Source organism: Lolium perenne, chromosome 5 (assembly GCF_019359855.2).
Source record: "Lolium perenne isolate Kyuss_39 chromosome 5, Kyuss_2.0, whole genome shotgun sequence".
In the NCBI taxonomy this organism is placed as follows: domain Eukaryota; kingdom Viridiplantae; phylum Streptophyta; class Magnoliopsida; order Poales; family Poaceae; genus Lolium; species Lolium perenne.
The window spans coordinates 226,003,138-226,022,764 of record NC_067248.2 but is presented as its reverse complement, the minus strand read 5'-3'; the positions used below and the strand labels follow the sequence as shown (position 1 = coordinate 226,022,764).

General features: G+C 39.8%; 1 protein-coding gene across 1 annotated transcript; it reads right to left on the bottom strand.

The window, feature by feature from the left end:
- Nucleotides 1–8,561: 8,561 nt before the first annotated feature.
- LOC127302112 (small ribosomal subunit protein uS19-like) lies at nucleotides 8,562–17,882 on the bottom strand. Its single transcript, XM_071820322.1, has 6 exons — nucleotides 17,463–17,882; nucleotides 17,219–17,372; nucleotides 16,304–16,362; nucleotides 9,779–9,823; nucleotides 8,970–9,024; nucleotides 8,562–8,813 (listed from the first exon to the last, which is right to left on the bottom strand). Exons 1-2 carry the CDS (start codon nucleotides 17,574–17,576, stop codon nucleotides 17,235–17,237), a joined length of 252 nt encoding a protein of 83 aa, XP_071676423.1. The 5' UTR covers nucleotides 17,577–17,882; the 3' UTR covers nucleotides 8,562–8,813; nucleotides 8,970–9,024; nucleotides 9,779–9,823; nucleotides 16,304–16,362; nucleotides 17,219–17,234.
- Nucleotides 17,883–19,627: the final 1,745 nt, after the last annotated feature.

The following is a 19,627-nucleotide window of genomic DNA, read 5'->3' as shown; positions in this document are numbered from 1 at the left end:
GGTCTAGACATATTCAGACTAGAAAATCATGTATATATCTACCCCTAACCCTAAACTCTGTCTTATGAAGTCAAGCATGCATGAAGAGAAGTGGTTTTTTGGTTTCAAACATGCAAATTTCAAGAACCCTCCCAAGATTTACATTTTGGAGTGACTAAGAAAGATAGATGCTTAATTTTTATATTCGTGATTTAAATTTGTTTAAACCATGGTCAAACCTAGGATTTGGCCAAGATTCAAATGGGCATAAGAATAAAAAAAAATAAAAAAATGAAAAACCAAGGCACATATAGTCTTCTTATGTCATATAGTAAGTATTCTCAATTAAGTTGATTTTAGAGTGACTAAGAAGGATGCAGGCTTCCCTTTTCATTTTCATGTTTTAAACTTGTTTAAATCTTGGTCAAACCTAGGATTTGACCAAAAGATTTAAATGGGCATAAAATTTAAGGAAAAAATCAAAAGAATGAAAAAACAAAGGACATAGCATTCTTATGTCATATATATAGTAAGCATTCAAGTTGATAAACAAGGTCTAGACATATTCAGACTAGAAAATCATGTATATATCTACCCCTAACCCTAAACTCTGTCTTATGAAGTCAAGCATGCATGAAGAGAAGTGGTTTTTGGTTTCAAACATGCAAATTTCAAGAACCCTCCCAAGATTTACATTTTGGAGTGACTAAGAAGGATAGATGCTTAATTTTTATATTCGTGATTTAAATTTGTTTAAACCATGGTCAAACCTAGGATTTGGCCAAGATTCAAATGGGCATAATAATTAAAAAAAATGAAAAAATGAAAAACCAAGGCACATATAGTCTTCTTATGTCATATAGTAAGCATTCTCAATTAAGTTGATTTTAGAGTGACTAAGAAGGATGCAGGCTTCCCTTTTCATTTTCATGTTTTAAACTTGTTTAAATCTTGGTCAAACCTAGGATTTGACCAAAAGATTCAAATGGGCATAAAATTTCGAAAAAATCAAAAGAATGAAAAAACAAAGGACATAGCATTCTTATGTCATATATATAGTAAGCATTCAAGTTGATAAACAAGGTCTAGACATATTCAGACTAGAAAATCATGTATATATCTACCCCTAACCCTAAACTCAGTCTTATGAAGTCAAGCATGCATGAAGAGAATTGGTTTTTGGTTTCAAACATGCAAATTTCAAGAACCCTCCCAAGATTTACATTTTGGAGTGACTAATAAGAAGGATAGATGCTTAATTTTTATATTCGTGATTTAAATTTGTTTAAACCATGGTCAAACCTAGGTTTTGGCCAAGATTCAAATGGGCATAAGAATTTAAAAAAATCAAAAAATGAAAAACCAAGGCACATATAGTCTTCTTATGTCATATATAGTAAGCATTCTCAATTAAGTTGATTTTAGAGTGACTAAGAAGGATGCAGGCTTCCCTTTTCATTTTCATGTTTTAAACTTATTTAAAACTTGGTCAAACCTAGGATTTGACCAAAAGATTCAAATGGGCATAAAATTTCAGAAAAAAATCAAAAGAATGAAAAAACAAAGGACATAACATTCTTATGTCATATATATAGTAAGCATTCAAGTTGATAAACAAGGTCTAGACTTATTCAAACCAGAAAAAATCACGTATATATCTACCCCTAACCCTAAACTCTGTCTTATGATGAAGTCAAGCATGCACATGAAGAGAAGTGGTTTTTGGTTTCAAACATGGAAATTTTAAAACCCCACCAAGAGCTACATTTTGGAGTGAATAAGAAGGGTAGATGCTTAATTTTTCATATTCATGATTTAAACTGGTCAAACCTAGGATTTTACCAAGATTCAAATAGGCATAAAAATTCAAAATAAATCAAAATGAATGAAAAACAAGGCACATAGTCTTTTTATGTCATATAGTAAGCATTCAATTAAGTTGATTTTAGAGTGACTAAGAAGGATGGAGGTTTCCCTTTTCATTTTCATGTTTTAAACTTGTTTAAATCTTGGTCAAACCTAGGATTTGACGAAAAGATTCAAATGGGCATAAAATTTCAGAAAAAAATCAAAAGAATGAAAAAACAAAGGACATAGCATTCTTATGTCATATATACAGTAAGAGCATTCAAGTTGATAAACAAGGTCTAGACATATTCAAACCAGAAAATCATGTATATATCTACCCCTAACCCTAAACTTTGTCTTATGAAGTCAAGCATGCATGAAGAGAAGTGGTTTTTGGTTTCAAACATGGAAATTTCAAAAACCCTCCCAAGAGCTTCATTTTGGAGTGAATAAGAAGGATATATGCTTAATTTTTCATATTCACATTTTAAACTTGTTTAAATCATGGTCAAACCTAGGATTTAACCAAGATTCAAATGGGCATAAAATTAAAAAAAAACAATAAAATGAAAAACCAATGCACATAGTCTTCTTATGTCATATAGTAAGCATTTAATTAAGTTGATAAACAAGGTCTAGACATATTCAAACTAGAAAAATCATGTATCTACCCCCTAACCATAAATATTGTCTTATGAAGTCAATCATGAAAAGAAGTGAGCCTAGCTCACTTGGTTAGGGAAGTGGATGTACAACCCATGCAGCCACCCAGGTTCAAATCTTCAGGGATGCGAAAATTTGGGTTCTTATTATTTTTTAAAAAAATCACTGTAGGGGTTTCCCCTACCGTATTCCTTTCAAAAAAAAGTCAAGCATGAAGAGAAGTGGTTTTTGGTTTCAAGCATGGAAATTTCAAAAACCCTCCCAAGAGCTACATTTGGGAGTGACTAAGAAGTATATATGCTTAATTTTTCATATTCATGTTTTAAACTTGTTTAAATACATGAAAAACCAAGGCACATAGTCTTCGTAATTATGTCATATAGTAAGCATTCAATTAAGTTGATAAACAAGGTCTAGACATATCCAAACAAGAAAAATCATGTATCTACCCCCTAACCCTAAACTCTGTTTCACGAAGTCAAGCATGAAGATATGTGGTTTTTGGTTTCGAACATGGAAGTTTCAAAAACCCTCTCAATAGCTTCATTTTGAAGTGACTAAGAAGCATACATGCTTACATTTTCATATTCATGTTTTAAACTTATTCAAATCTTGGTGAAACCTAGAATTTGACCAAGATTCAAATGGGTATACAAATTTTAGAAAAAAATTAAAAAAATGAAAAAACAAGGCACATAGTCTTCTTATGTCATATAGTAAGCATTCAATTAAGTTGATAAACAAGGTCTAGACATATTCAAACCAGGAAAATCATGTATCTACCACATACCCCTAGCTAAACTTTGTCTTATGAAGTCAAGCATGCATGAAGAGAAGTCGTTTTTGGTTTCAAACATGGAAATTTCAAAAACCTCCCAAAAGCTTCATTTTGGAGTGACTAAGAAGGATCCATAGGAAACTATGTACTAATACAATATAATAATCACCCGGGTTATTAGAGCAACAAGTCTGTCACTTACGTGTGGTTCCCATGCGTGAGGTCCCACACTTCAGTGAGCACAAGTCAGGTACGCTAGGTAGGCAAACTCCCAGCCATCTTCTTTGTCAAGAGAGAGGCATCAAGACTCTCTCTCTCTCTCCATCTCTCCAATTATCCACCTCCGTTGGCTGCCGGTTTTGGCAGGGCGTTTCTAGCTCAGCTCGGAGGCCATGGTGTGCAGGCTCTGTAGCCATGCCGATTTGGTCGCGCCAAGTTGTTCGTGCCCGGCTCCGACGAGGATCAATCCGGACGGTGGCTGTTAAGGACCCGATCGCATTTCTTGCCTTCAGCCTGGGGTCTACCATGTAAATCTTAGGGATTTAGACGTAATTTCCTGTTTATTTTGTGTCCTGCTGTAAACTATGCTCTGATGCGTATTGGAAAATCTAGGTCCTTCAGGATCGTTCGGTTGTCCCTCTAAAAAAAATCTCTCTCTCATTCTCGTCCTCGCTCGCTCGCACCCCCTGCGCACTGACAACCCTACACAACAGTCAGCATCACCCGAAAAAATCTAGACACCATAAATAAATGGGGCCCCGTGACTGCTCTCCCTTCGTCTCCTCCCGTGTGATCCCTCTTCCTCCGACTCCCGACCTTGCGGAAAAGAAAAATGAAATGAAAGAGTTTCACTGGACGGGCAAACACATGTGCTTCCTAGTAATAATAATAAAAACGAAAAAAAATCGACCTACGAATCTATTATTAAATAAGCTAAACTAGGGTTTTGCCCAGTACTACGGATCAATTTCTGGAAATCCAACTACGGGGTTCGATTTGGCCTGCTAATATAAAATTATATAATCCGAACTAGTATTCCTCTAAAAAATCATTTTGGTATGCATCGTTTGGTACTTTTGATAGCAAGAGTGCTTACTCCCTCCGTTAGCAAAAGTCTTCATTTTCATGTTTATGAAGTCAAGCATGAAGAGAAGTGGTTTTGGGTTTCAAACATGGAAATTTCAAAAACCTCCCAAAACTTCATTTTAGAGTGACTAGGAAGGATACAAGCTTCCCTTTTCATTTTCATGTTTTAAACTTGTTTAAATTATCTTGGTCAAATCTAGGATTCGACAAGATTCAAATGGGCAAACATATGATAAGTGATGCAAACATCATTTCTAAGTGCGGGCAAACCAGCCTTTAGCTTAACATATTACAAGATTTCAGAAAATTGAGTGGGGGCAGCTGCCCCCTTGGCTATAGTCTGGATCCCGCCCATGCTATAGTTTGAGGCCATTTGGATGACGTCGAAAAAAATCTTTGATTAGAAATGGGGTTGTTCGAACCCCGTAGTTGGATTTTTTTGAACCTTGATCTGTAGTACTGGGCAAAACCCTAGTTTAACCTATTTAATTATAGATTCGTAGGTCGATTTTTCTACCTTTTTATTATTACTATGCAGCACATATGTGTTTGCCCGTCGAGTGAAACTTGGAGGAAGAGGGATCACTCGGAAGGAGAGAAGAAGGGAGAGCATTATGGTGTCTCCCCTTTTTCGGGTGATGATGTTGACTGTTGTGCAGGGTTTGTCAGTGAGCAGGAGGTGCGAGCGAGCGAGCGAGTCGAGCGAGGCCGAGAATGAGAGAGATTTGTTCTTTTTGTGAGAGGGACAACCGAAGGATCCTGAAGGACCCAGAGACTTCCAATACGCATCCTGATGCGTCTTCTCTTGACAAAGAAAATGGCTGGGAGTTTGCGGACCTATTGCACGTGACTTGTGGTCACTGAAGTGCGGGACCTCACGCATGGGCACCACACGTAAGTGACAGACCTGTTGGTGTAAAAACTCGGTTGATTATTATAGTGCATTAGAACAAAGTTTCCTATGGATTCAAGGGTAGGAAATCCAAGTTAACTCATTTACATGACATTAATTTTTCCATGAAGCAAAGTTAACACATCTATCAATTGGTACATTTTGGAGTGACTAAGAAGGATCCATGCTGACTTATTCGTTTTCACGTGTTAAACTTGTCTAAATCTTGGTCAAACCTAGGATTTGACAGAGATTCGAATGGGCGGAAAATTAAAAAAATCAGAAAAATGAAAAACCAAAGCACATATTCAAACCAGAAAATCATGTATATATCTACCCCTAACCCTAAACTCTTTCTTATGAAGTCAAGCATGCATGAAGAGAAGTGGTTTTTGGTTTCAAACATGCAAATTTCAACAACCCTCCCAAGATTTACATTTTGGAGTGACTAATTAAGAAGGATAGATGCTTAATTTTTATATTCATGATTTAAATTTGTTAAAACCATGGTCAAACCTAGGTTTTGACCAAGATTCAAATGGGCATAATAATTTAAAAAAATCAAAAAATGAAAAACCAAGGCACACATAGTCTTCTTATGTCATATAGTAAGCATTCTCAATTAAGTTGATTTTAGAGTGACTAAGAAGGATGCATGCTTCCCTTTTCATTTTCATGTTTTAAACTTGTTTAAATCTTGGTCAAACCTAGGATTTGACCAAAAGATTCAAATGGGCATAAATTTTAGGAAAAAATCAAAAGAATGAAAAAACAAAGGACATAACATTCTTATGTCATATATATAGTAAGCATTCAAGTTGATAAACAAGGTCTAGACATATTCAGACTAGAAAATCATGTATATATCTACCCCTAACCCTAAACTCTGTCTTATGAAGTCAAGCATGCATGAAGAGAAGTGGTTTTTGGTTTCAAACATGGAAATTTCAAAAACCCTCCCAAGAGTTACATTTTGGAGTGACTTAAGAAGGATAGATGCTTAATTTTCATATTCATGTTTTAAACTTGTTTAACTCATTGTCAAACCTAGGATTTGACCAAGATTCAAATGGGCATAAAAGTTCATAAAAAATCACAAGAATGAAAAACCAAAGCACATAGCATTCTTATGTCGATCATATAGTAAAGCATTAAAGTTGATAAACAAAATGTCTAGACATATTCAAACCAGAAAAAATCATGTATGTACGTATCTACCTCTAACCCTAAACTCTGTCTTATGAAGTCAATCATGAAGAGAAGTGGTTTTGGGTTTCAAATTAAACATGGAAATTTCAAAAACCTCTTAAAAATCATTTTAGAGTGACTAAGAAGGATGCAGGCTTCCCTTTTCATTTTCATGTCTTAAACTTGTTTAAATCTTGGTTAAACCTAGGATTTGACCAAGATTCAAATGGGCATAAAAATTCAAAAAAAAAATGAAAAACCAAGGTCTTCTTATGTCATATAGTAAGCATTCAATTAAGATGATAAACAAGGTCTAGACATATTCAAACAAGAAAAATCATGTATCTTCCCCCTAACCCTAAACTCTGTTTCACGAAGTCAAGCATGAAGATATGTGGTTTTTGGTTTCGAACATGGAAATTTCAAAAACCCTCCCAAGAGCTTCATTTTGGAGTGACTAAGAAGCATACATGCTTAAATTTTAATATTCATGTTTTAAACTTATTCAAATCTTGGTGAAACCTAGAATTTGACCAAGATTCAAATGGGTATACAAATTTTAGAAAAAAATTAAAAAAATGAAAAAACAAGGCACACAGTCTTCTTATGTCATATAGTAAGCATTCAATTAAGTTGATAAACAAGGTCTAGACATATTCAAACCAGGAAAATCATGTATCTACCCCATACCCCTAGCTAAACTCTGTCTTATGAAGTCAAGCATGCATGAAGAGAAGTCGTTTTGGTTTCAAACATGGAAATTTCAAAAACCTCCCAAAAGCTTCATTTTGGAGTGACTAAGAAGGATATATGCTTAATTTTTCATATTCATGTTTTAAACTTGTTTAAATCATGGTCAAACCTAGGATTTGACCAAGATACAAATAGGCATTAAAAATAAAATAAATCAAAAACCTAGGCACATAGTCTTCTTATGTCATATAGTAAGCATTCTCAATTAAGTTGATTTTAGAGTGACTAAGAAGGATGCAGGCTTCCCTTTTCATTTTCATGTTTTAAACTTATTTAAAACTTGATCAAACCTAGGATTTGACCAAAAGATTCAAATGGGCATAAAATTTCAGAAAAAAATCAAAAGAATGAAAAAACAAAGGACATAACATTCTTATGGCATATATATAGTAAGCATTCAAGTTGATAAACAAGGTCTAGACTTATTCAAACCAGAAAAAATCACGTATAGATCTACCCCTAACCCTAAACTCTGTCTTATGATGAAGTCAAGCATGCACATGAAGAGAAGTGGTTTTTGGTTTCAAACATGGAAATTTTAAAACCCCACCAAGAGCTACATTTTGGAGTGACTAAGAAGGGTAGATGCTTAATTTTTCATATTCATGATTTAAACTGGTCAAACCTAGGATTTTACCAAGATTCAAATAGGCATAAAAATTCAAAATAAATCAAAATGAATGAAAAACAAGGCACATAGTCTTTTTTATGTCATATAGTAAGCATTCAATTAAGTTGATTTTAGAGTGACTAAGAAGGATGGAGGTTCTACAAGAAATATGTTGACTTGCGACCCTCCATTTTTGTCACTAGATCGTCACGGTTTTTTATCTATGACGATTCTATGACAAAAAATGGATTGTCAAAAACGGAGCGTCAGGAATTAACTAACATGAACTTATAGTTGAAATCGACATAATCGTCTATGACGATATTGGATCGTCGTAACCTTTATGACGATCCAATATCATCACCAGCGATCTGGCCATGCCACATCAGATCCTACGTGGCAAAGCTGACGTGGCAAAACTATGACGAAATCAAATCGTTATAGTTCAAAATTGGCCCAGTCCATTTTAGTCATTTATATGGGCCAAGCCCATTAATTCCAGGTTGTTAATATTTTTCTACATGGGCCAAGACCAACAATCTGGCCTTTTTTTCTTTTCTAGGCATCAGCCAATTTACATAACATTTTGTTTGTTTCTAGGCATCAGCCGGTTTTACATTCCATTTCGTTTGGTTCAGTCGCCTTACAGTAGATCACATCCCTATAACAACTCATCTTCTGATTCAATTGTATTTGGTCCGTGGACTTGTTTGAGCCAAAATACAGATTCCATTTTCTATGTTCAAGCACCAAAGCAAATCAAGTACTGTAGGCATTCCAGCCAAAAATAATATTGCACAACATATTCTGTACATCACACTCAGCTCAAGAAAAAATTTACTTTCATAGGCCAGATATAGATAGATGCCCAGCATGATCATTTCCCACAATGACCGAAATGTGAATAACCAAGCTGCATAAATAATACAGGTATTATGGTTGATAGATAACACCAACGCTTCAATCTTCATCTTCCCTTTAAAGATGCAGTTCAGTGCTTGGCACAATTCAGCAATCTGTGAAAAGTGCAAGCAAACCATGTTAGTACACATATTACATATAGTAGGAGCTTGTGGAGAGAATCGTTGCTAGAGAATGGAAGATAAATGCAAGATTCAACAGTGCAAATGGCTTTGAAGTTAAACTAAGAAGCAGTTCGCTGCTACGCTAACCTGCTGGTCCCCGAATTTTATTATCCCAGATCATTCAAGATGCTATCTTCTCAGCCTGCCAGCATAGAAGTCAACAGTATCAGACTAAAAATTAAACTACTACATACATAATATCAGAAATTGAGTTCAGAACTCTACACGTTGTATTTGTATACCACTATAAACCAATAAGAACAAGGAGCTAAGCATAATCTGTATATCCATGTTGTGGTTCATGAATGTGTTCCATTTATTGCTTGACAACTTACGAGCCATAACCAGTAAAGCACACATGGCAGACAGTCCAGGTTGCTAGCAGAGTAGTTTTCCAAAATAGTACCAATGAATCAGGATCACCACTCCTGACCAAAGTAGTAGCTAGTGGTAATAAGCATTAAAAGTGGCCAAAGGGCATATCAAATCAGTTGCATCTGATTGTTACTTTCAAACAAGCATTATGTAATATAAATGACAATAACCAAAGAAAGTGACCAAACAGGAAATTGATAGCATGTAATGCTAATATAGTATTGAATTGTGATACCAATCTTTACAAAAAAAAAACTATGTGACAGCTGTAGTTTTAAAGATATTATATTCAACATTTGTGGGTAATGCAACTAATCTAACTACAGAGTACAATGATTGAAAATACTTTGACCTCACAGTATACTGCACACAAAAGCAAATTTCTACACGATCAACACATGGGGCACAAGTTGACAAGGCTATTACTTACAGCAGGTAACAACTGAGCAGCAGATACCACAATTTGCAGCATGTAACAAGCGTGATCAGCAGGTAACAAATGGAAAAAATCCCAGACTTACCCACAACATAGAGACAACGCGTGAAGGAAGCCTGCACATATGTGTTGCTGGAATTTTGGGCATTTGGCCTTTGGTCCATGGCCCATTATTAAATTCTGAAACTCACATGGCCCATTCCAATAATCAGTGGCAGCACTAGTGGGGGCTAAAGTTTAGTCCCACATTGCTAGTTGGGAGATAGTTGGAGTGGTATATAAGGTGGACTGTTCTAGTCCTAGTAAGTGAGTGAGAAGAGAGAGAGCCCTCGCGCACTCCTCCTCCTCCGCCCGCCACGCCTCGTCACGTCACGACGCGGGTTGCGGGAATCTCGCCGAGCCGAGCTTATCTTTTTGCTGTTTGGGAAATTAATTGTGTAATCAATTTCGAGTCATTAACGGACGCGTTACTCAGCCGTTTTGCCTTCCGGTTTTTCTGGATCGTGGCTGTGCCGACTCGGACGTGGGCTGCGTCCCACGACCTTCCCGAACCGCACTATATAAGCGCGGACGCCAACCCTAGTCTGTACCAGACGCACATGCGACTACCTGTTTCCAGTTCATTGCGCCGCCGCCTTCGTTTTCCTCATCCCGTCCGTCGGCGTGCACCGACTGCCGGGACAGTAGGCCTCCAGAACCCTGCCTCTCGTGAACCTGTACGGGTGAGGGGCAATCAGGTTTTTGGTGAGCGCTCCGGCGCGACTACTGGCATCACGACGTCGTCATCGGACGACGAGTTCCTCCACACCGACAACTTCTTCCCGGACCTCAGCAACTTCTTCGACAACCTCAACATGGGCGACAACGACGCTGCTGCGAAGTATGTGATCTTGTCGTTTCTCTTTCAGTTTCCGTTAGAGTTCCTTCTTCTAGTTTCTGTGGTAGATGCGATCGGTTTATCTTGTTTAGACGTGATCTGTTCATCTATCTTACTAGTCTACATGATTAGTTTATTTTTCATAGTCATGATTTATCAATTACTTGTACGGATTATTTCATATGGATATTTGCTTATATATTCAACAATCCAAAAACCTGATTATAGGCAAATCAATTCAAGCAGCGTTGCTGCCGCTACTCGACCTCCCCTCTTTGATGGTATGCATTACAAGAGGTGGCGCACAAAGGCGCTCTATGGTTTACAAACCTAGGCTGTTTTAGCGCCACGTATGCAAGACACGAGGGGCCTCTCTCTGCAGAGGAGCAGGAAAAGTTTGAGAAGGTCGACGCCATGTTTAAGGCGGCCTTGTTCAGCATTCTTGGGGACAACATTGTTGACCCGTACATGGCTTTCGACCATGGCAAAGATGCGTGGGATGCGCTCGAGGCCAAGTTTGGGGTCTCGGACGCTGGCACTGAATTGTATGTCATGGAGCAATACTATGACTACAGGATGACTGATGAGCGCTCCGTGGTTGAGCAGGCTCATGAGATTCAGTCCCTTGCCAAAGAACTCGAGCAGTTTAAGTGTACCTTACCGGACAAATTTTGGCCGGTGGCATTATTGCCAAGCTTCCTCCTTCATGGAGGAACTTTGCTACTTCTCTGAAACATAAGAGACAAGAGTTTTCCGTTTCGGATCTCATTGGCTCGCTTCATGTGGAAGAGAAGGCGAGAGCAAAGGACACACGCGCTCGTAGTTTTGAGGGAGGTTCTAGTGCCAATGTGGTACAGAAGAAAAACTTCCAATCCCACAAGTCTAAGAATAAGAACAATGGAAAAGGCAAGTTTGAAGAGAAGAACAAACCCTCAAACTCAACCAACTTCAAGAGGAAGACTCCTTATAAGAAGAAAGGGAACTGCCATGTTTGTGGCGCTCCTGGACATTGGGCTCCTGATTGCCCAGAACGCCATGATCGGCGTGGGAACAGCGGCAAGTCCGCAAATGTTGTTATTGGCGTTGATACTGAGATGAAGGACGTTGGGTACGGTATTTCCCCTCGTCCTTTCGTGATGTGATTCTCCTGATTGGTGGATAGACACCGGAGCCAATACACATGTATGTTCTGATGTGTCTATGTTTTCTTCTTATCAGGTTGCAAGGACTTCCTCCGTGCTGATGGGAAACGGCTCACGTGCTTCTGTTCGTGGTGTTGGTACGGTGGATCTGAAGTTTACTTCGGGAAAGACCATCCAGCTGAAGAATGTGCAGCACGTTCCCTCCATTAATAAGAATCTCGTTAGCGGATCGCTTTTATGTCGAGATGGTTTTAAGTTGGTCTTTGAGTCCAATAAAGTTGTAATTTCCAAATGTGGACAATTTGTTGGAAAGGGTTATGTGTGCGGAGGCTTGTTCCGCTTATCTCTGTCAGACATATGTACTCAAATTATTAATCATGTTTGCAATGATAGTGAGTCCGATATTTGGCATTCACGACTTTGTCATATTAATTTTGGGTGCATGACGCGGCTAGCGAATATGAATATAATTCCGAAATTTGCTATTGTCAAGAAATCCAAGTGCCAAGTATGTGTGCAAGCAAAACAACCACGTAAGTCTCACAAGACTGCGGAGGCAAGAGACTTGGCACCGCTGGAGCTTATACATTCGGATCTTTGTGAAATGAATGGCGAATTGACAAAAGGAGGAAAAAGATACTTCATGACTTTAATTGATGACTCTACTCGATATTGTTATGTGTACCTCCTGAAATCTAAAGATGAAGCTCTTAATTACTTCAAAATCTTTAAAGCTGAAGCAGAAAACCAACTTGATCGAAAGATCAAGCGGCTAAGGTCTGATCGTGGTGGAGAGTATTTTTCCAACGAGTTTGATTCTTTTTGTGCGGAACATGGTATTATCCATGAGAGGACGCCTTCCTACTCACCTCAGTCAAATGGGGTGGCCGAAAGAAAGAACCGTACTCTAACTGATTTGGTTAACGCCATGTTAGATACATCGGGTCTATCCAAGGCATAGTGGGGGGAGGCGATATTGACTGCATGTCATGTCCTAAACCGTGTCCCCACAAAGAACAAAACCATTACCCCGTTTGAGGAATGGGAAAGGAAAATGTTGAAACTCTCTTACCTACGAACTTGGGGATGTATGGCGAAAGTAAATGTGCCAATACCCAAGAAGCGCAAGCTTGGACCAAAAACCGTGGACTGTGTTCTTCTGGGATATGCATTTCATAGCATTGGCTACAGATTTTTGATAGTAAAATCTGAGGTATCCGACATGCATGTTGGTACAATTATGGAGTCGAATGATGCGACTTTCTTTGAGGACATCTTTCCTATGAAAGAAACGTCTAGCTCATCAATTCAGGAGATGTCCAGTTCATCTACTCAGGAATTATTTCCTGAACCTACCATGGCTATAGAACACTTTGATAATCCTGTGGAGGATGACAATGAAGTTCCCAGAAGGAGCAAGAGACGGAGGACTGCAAAGTCTTTTGGACATGATTTCATTGTGTACCTCGTGGATGATACTCCCACTTCTATTTCAGAAGCCTATGCGTCTGAGGATGCTGACTACTGGAAGGAAGCCGTCCGTAGCGAGATGGATTCCATCTTAGCTAATGGAACTTGGGAGGTTACTGATCGTCCTTATGGGTGCAAACCTGTAGGATGCAAGTGGGTGTTCAAGAAAAAGCTTAGGCCCGATGGTACTATTGAAAAGTACAAGGCACGACTTGTGGCCAAGGGTTATACTCAGAAAGAAGGCGAAGACTTCTTTGATACATACTCACCTGTAGCTCGACTGACCACTATTCGAGTACTACTTTCCTTGGCTGCCTCACATGGTCTTCTCGTTCATCAAATGGATGTTAAGACTGCTTTCCTAAATGGAGAGCTTGAAGAGGAAATTTATATGGAGCAGCCTGATGGATTTGTAGTAGATGGTCAAGAAGGAAAGGTGTGTAAATTACTGAAGTCTTTGTATGGGCTTAAGCAAGCACCTAAGCAGTGGCATGAGAAGTTTGAAAGAATTTTAACCGCGGAAGGCTTTGTTGTAAACGAAGCTGACAAGTGTGTATACTATCGCCATGGTGGGGGCGAGGGAGTTATTCTTTGTCTCTATGTCGATGACATATTGATATTCGGGACCAGCCTTCTTTGTGATTAAGGAGGTCAAGGAGTTCCTATCTCGTTGTTTTGAGATGAAGGACTTGGGAGTAGCTGATGTGATCTTAAACATCAAGCTGCTGAAGGATGACGATGGTGGGATTACATTGCTTCAGTCCCACTATGTGGAAAAGATCCTGAGTCGCTTCGGGTATAGCGACTGCAAATCTTCTCCAACGCCTTATGATCCTAGTGTGATAATTCGAAAGAATAAAAGAATTGCTAGAGATCAATTGCGATATTCGCAGATCATTGGCTCGCTTATGTATTTAGCCAGCGCCACTAGGCCTGACATCTCCTTTGCTGTAAGTAAACTCAGCCGTTTTGTGTCTAGACCTGGAGATGTTCATTGGCATGCTCTTGAGAGAGTTTTGCGCTATTTGAAAGGCACTGCGAGTTATGGCATTCACTATACTGGGTATCCAAGGGTACTTGAGGGTTATAGTGATGCATATTGGATATCTGATGCTGATGAGACTAAGGCCACAAGTGGTTATTTGTTTACACTTGGAGGTGGCGCTGTTTCCTGGAAGTCTTGCAAGCAGACCATCATTACGAGGTCAACTATGGAAGCAGAACTCACAGCATTAGACACAGCCACTGTTGAAGCAGAGTGGCTTCGTGAGCTTTTGATGGACTTACCTGTGGTTGAGAAACCTATACCCGCTATTCCTATGAACTGTGATAATCAAACTGTGATCGTCAAAGTAAACAGTTCTAAGGATAATATGAAGTCATCAAGGCATGTGAAGAGGAGACTAAAAACTGTCAGGAAAATGAGAAACTTCGGAGTTATAGCGTTGGATTATATCCATACGTCTAGAAACCTGGCAGACCCCTTCACAAAGGGACTATCACGAAATGTGATAGAAAATGCATCGAGGGAGATGGGTATGAGACCCACACTATGAGCTGCCCACGGTGGTAACCCACTCTATGTGATCGGAGATCCCGTGAATTAGAGCTGGGAGACAAGCTGTTGGTCAGCTGAGAGGAGAGTATCTATCCCTATAGCAATTTTACCACTCCGTAAGATGCAATACTCTCCTAATCTGCATGGCAGGTTGATAATTATCTTAATGTGTTCTAAGTGGCTTATTTTAGCAGAGATGTTGTCCTGCAGAACATCTTTTGAAGAACACACCTATATGAGTCTGATTGTTAAACGTCGCAATCTATGAGAGTTGGGTGCTCTCTAGTAAACTCATGAAAGGCCCTGGAGTATGACGTATAAGCTCCAAACCACGAGGAAGTCTCGTGGCAGCCTAGTATCGGTCTAGGCTTTGTATGAAGCTAGTGAGCATAAAACTTGTAGTTCAAGGCATAGTCCACTATCCAAGTTGCAATCTAGTGTAATATGAAGCTTTAAGTGGAAGTTCAACTTAACAGTCTCCATGACATACCGGTATATAAAACAATGTTCTGGAAACTTACTGATGAGATGTGCCAATGAGAGTTTGTGGGGGATTGCTGGAATTTTGGGCATTTGGCCTTTGGCCCATGGCCCATTATTAAATTCTGAAACTCACATGGCCCATTCCAATAATCAGTGGCAGCACTAGTGGGGGCTAAAGTTTAGTCCCACATTGCTAGTTGGGAGATAGTTGGAGTGGTATATAAGGTGGACTGTTCTAGTCCTAGTAAGTGAGTGAGAAGAGAGAGAGCCCTCGCGCACTCCTCCTCCTCCGCCGCCCGCCTCGCCTCGCCATGCCACGCCTCGCCTCGCCACGACACGTCACGACGCGCCGCGGGTTGCGGGAATCTCGCCGAGCCGAGCTTATCTTTTTGCTGTTTGGGAAATTAATTGTGTAATCAATTTTGAGTCATTAACGGACGCGTTACTCAGCCGTTTTGCCTTCCGGTTTTTCTGGATCGTGGCTGTGCCGACTCGGACGTGGGCTGCGTCCCACGACCTTCCCGAACCGCACTATATAAGCGCGGACGCCAACCCTAGTCTGTACCAGACGCACATGCGACTACCTGTTTCCAGTTCATTGCGCCGCCGCCGCCTTCGTTTTCCTCATCCCGTCCGTCGGCGTGCACCGACTGCCGGGACAGTAGGCCTCCAGAACCCTGCCTCTCGTGAACCTGTACGGGTGAGGGGCAATCAGGTTTTTGGGGAGCGCTCCGGCGCGACTACTGGCATCACGACGTCGTCATCGGACGACGAGTTCCTCCACACCGACAACTTCTTCCCGGACCTCAGCAACTTCTTCGACAACCTCAACATGGGCGACAACGACGCTGCTGCGAAGTATGTGATCTTGTCGTTTCTCTTTCAGTTTCTGTTTCCGTTAGAGTTCCTTCTTCTAGTTTCTGTGGTAGATGCAATCGGTTTATCTTGTTTAGACGTGATCTGTTCATCTATCTTACTAGTCTACATGATTAGTTTATTTGTTATTTTCATAGTCATGATTTATCAATTACTTGTACGGATTGTTTCATATGGATATTTGCTTATATATTCAACATGTGTCACCATGGGCAAGGTTTATGCGCTCCAGCACACATGTAAGCATCATGGCTCCATCAGGTCTGCGAGAACAACCAAACAAGGTGTGTATCAGCAAACATGAAATGATGTTGCTTTTGCATGGGTCAAGCCAAATAAAAACAAGGGCTATTTAGATTCATGTCAACGAAAATGAACAAGCACACATCTGGCACAGCCTATCATTTATAAAAATTACTAAATAAAAAGAGATGGCTTAGATTTTAAATCAAGGTTTCCAACATCTCAAGTTGATGCATTTTTGTAGCATAATAAGCAAACTAGAAATGCCACTTGCTGTTCCAGCTTATATAATAAACCTAAATATGTTTTCAAAACTACACCATACCAGCAGTTGGGAGTTTTGAATCATTGGGTTAAGAATAAGAATTACAAGACAATGTATTCACTTTTTCTCTACAAAAATACCAGTAGTTCAGTAACATGTTATTTCACTTATACAGTTCTGGTTGCTAGTTATAAATTTGAAGAACAAATAAGTTTATATGAAATGACCAACACTACGTTAATTTACCAAAAAAAAAAAGTTGGACCATTTAAACTAAATTCACCATACAGACTGAGAAAGAATCATATGCATAGCACCAACAAAAGGATAGAACTACAACACCCTGCTTTCATATATTCTAAATCGACACTAGTACGGACATATGGTGCCTTATTCATACCAACACATATACACTGCTTGTTACTTGACTAAGTTAACAGAATTAGGTGCAGTAGGACAACAAAAAAATGCAAGATGAGTGCAGTACAGCCAAGCATCCAGTTCAAACCTTCTTACCAGCGGTAGGACAACACATAATTAAGTGCAGACAGCCAAACATCTGCTTCAAAACGAAGAAATCGAACAATGTGAGAAGCATGCAATACACTAACCTACTGCGGGCGTGGGTCAGGACATCTGGAAGAGGTAGTCCATGGACATGTCGAGGAGGGCATCAACGACCACGCCACGGTAGCTGAACTTGCGGAGCGTCGTCTTCTTGGGTTGTGCACCGGCGGCCACCTCGAGGCTGACTTGTATGTCCGACTGCGGAATGAAACATTGATCTGGTGTTAGGTGAGTGGCATGGTCGCATGGATGCTCCGGAGTCCGGAGAAAGGAGATAAGATAGGGTACCGAGGGGAACTCAGCATGGTCGGCTTGCTGCTGGTGTGATGCGATAGCGGTGTGGACGGCGTGGGTAGCGAAGCGGAGGCCGATGTAGGCGAAGCCCTGCTTGACGACCTCCATGGCGTACTCCACCTGGAACAGCCGACGTCGGTGAAGGCTGGGGCTTGTAGGACGGCCGCATCTGCCGCCGTCGCCATGGACCACCTTCTCCTCTCTGTACAGGTAGGATACCGGCTAGGGTTTCTGTTGGAGATTTGGTTTGGTGGTTCCACGAGGTAGGATAGAGAGGGGGTACGATGGAGTTCCGGGAAGATGGTTGGCGGGGTAGGGAGTGGCCGGAGTTGGCCGGCATATAGGCCGGCGGCGGAGGTGGAAGAAAGGGGAGGAGGGAGGAGGCGTTGTGGCTTGTGGGGGTAGGTCACGATGGAGGGGTTCTGTAGTCTAATAAGTACTCCTTTTCTTCGATGGGGCTCGGGCTGAGGATAACTCCAAATTTCGTCTCCCGCGTGTTGGGCTCGAATTTGATCTCGTCCGCTAGGCCCGTTTTCAGATTGGTTTCGCGCTTCGGCCAAAATCCAGCGCGGGACTACAGTGGTGCTAAGAATTTTCTGAGAACAATAATAAAAGGGGCGCGCTATGAAATTTCGGGTGTAAGAAGATTAGAAGTGGTCACGTGGGCAGTTGAGATTTGCTTCACTGGCGTGATCCGTGGATAGCCCGGATCTGTCTTCTGATTGGATGAAAACAAGTGTTCATGATGTTACATATTTGATATTTGTCACTTTGGTCAAAATAGGTATACATGTGGACCCTTGTCGACACGTAAGCTAAAGTTTGGTCAAAATAGGTTTAATATGTGGACTCCTTGCCAGCCTAAACATAATTCGTGTGACACGTAAGAAAAAATTGACACAAGAACACGCCAGATGGGCAAAATAACTCACATGGCAGACACATGGACACGACATGTAGGCACAAAAGTTGAGGTGTCCGCCTAATCATTTGAACGCATCATAAAATAACAATTACGACGATCTTAATTTGTCGTAATCGCCTAGAAATAACGTCATAGACCGCGTGGCTTAGGCTATGACGATTTCATGCTAGAAAATAATGACGTTTTTGGCTCAAATTGTCGTAATCTTCCAGGGTTTTTACCACCCCAAATGGCTAACGACCATTCGGTCTGTAATCGTCATAGAATCGTGAAGATTTTATCTAGGGTCACCGAGAAAATGTCACAAGTCAACACATTTCTTGTAGTGAATTTCCCTTTTCATTTTCATGTTTTAAACTTGTTTAAATCTTGGTCAAACCTAGGATTTGACCAAAAGATTCAAATGGGCATAAAATTTCAGAAAAAAAATCAAAAGAATGAAAAAACAAAGGACATAGCATTCTTATGTCATATATACAGTAAGAGCATTCAAGTTGATAAACAAGGTCTAAAATATTCAAACCAGAAAATCATGTATATATCTACCCCTAACCCTAAACTTTGTCTTATGAAGTCAAGCATGCATGAAGAGAAGTGGTTTTTGGTTTCAAACATAGAAATTTCAAAAACCCTCCCAAGAGCTTCATTTTGGAGTGAATAAGAAGGATATATGCTTAATTTTTCATATTCACGTTTTAAACTTGTTTGAATCATGGTCAAACCTAGGATTTGACCAAGATTCAAATGGGCATAAAATTAAAAAAAACAATAAAATGAAAAACCAATGCACATAGTCTTCTTATGTCATATAGTAAGCATTCAATTAAGTTGATAAACAAGGTCTAGACATATTCAAACTAGAAAAATCATGTATCTACCCCCTAACCATAAATATTGTCTTATGAAGTCAAGCATGAAAAGAAGTGAGCCTAGCTCACTTGGTTAGGGAAGTGGATGTACAACCCATGCAGCCACCCAGGTTCAAATCTTCAGGGATGCGAAAATTTGGGTTCTTATTATTTAAAAAAAAAATCATTGTAGGGGTTTCCCCTACCGTATTCCTTTCAAAAAAAAGTCAAGCATGAAGAGAAGTGGTTTTTGGTTTCAAGCATGGAAATTTCAAAAACCCTCCCAAGAGCTACATTTGGGAGTGACTAAGAAGTATATATGCTTAATTTTTCATATTCATGTTTTAAACTTGTTTAAATACATGAAAAACCAAGGCACATAGTCT

Bases quoted from the DNA above. Each gene is read 5' to 3' on its own strand.
- LOC127302112 (XM_071820322.1), bottom strand. From the start codon at position 17,576: ATGGAGGTCGTCAAGCAGGGCTTCGCCTACATCGGCCTCCGCTTCGCT. The intron at 17,373-17,462 runs GTACCCTATCTT...TTCATTCCGCAG, and splicing joins ACCATGCTGAGTTCCCCTCG to TCGGACATACAAGTCAGCCT.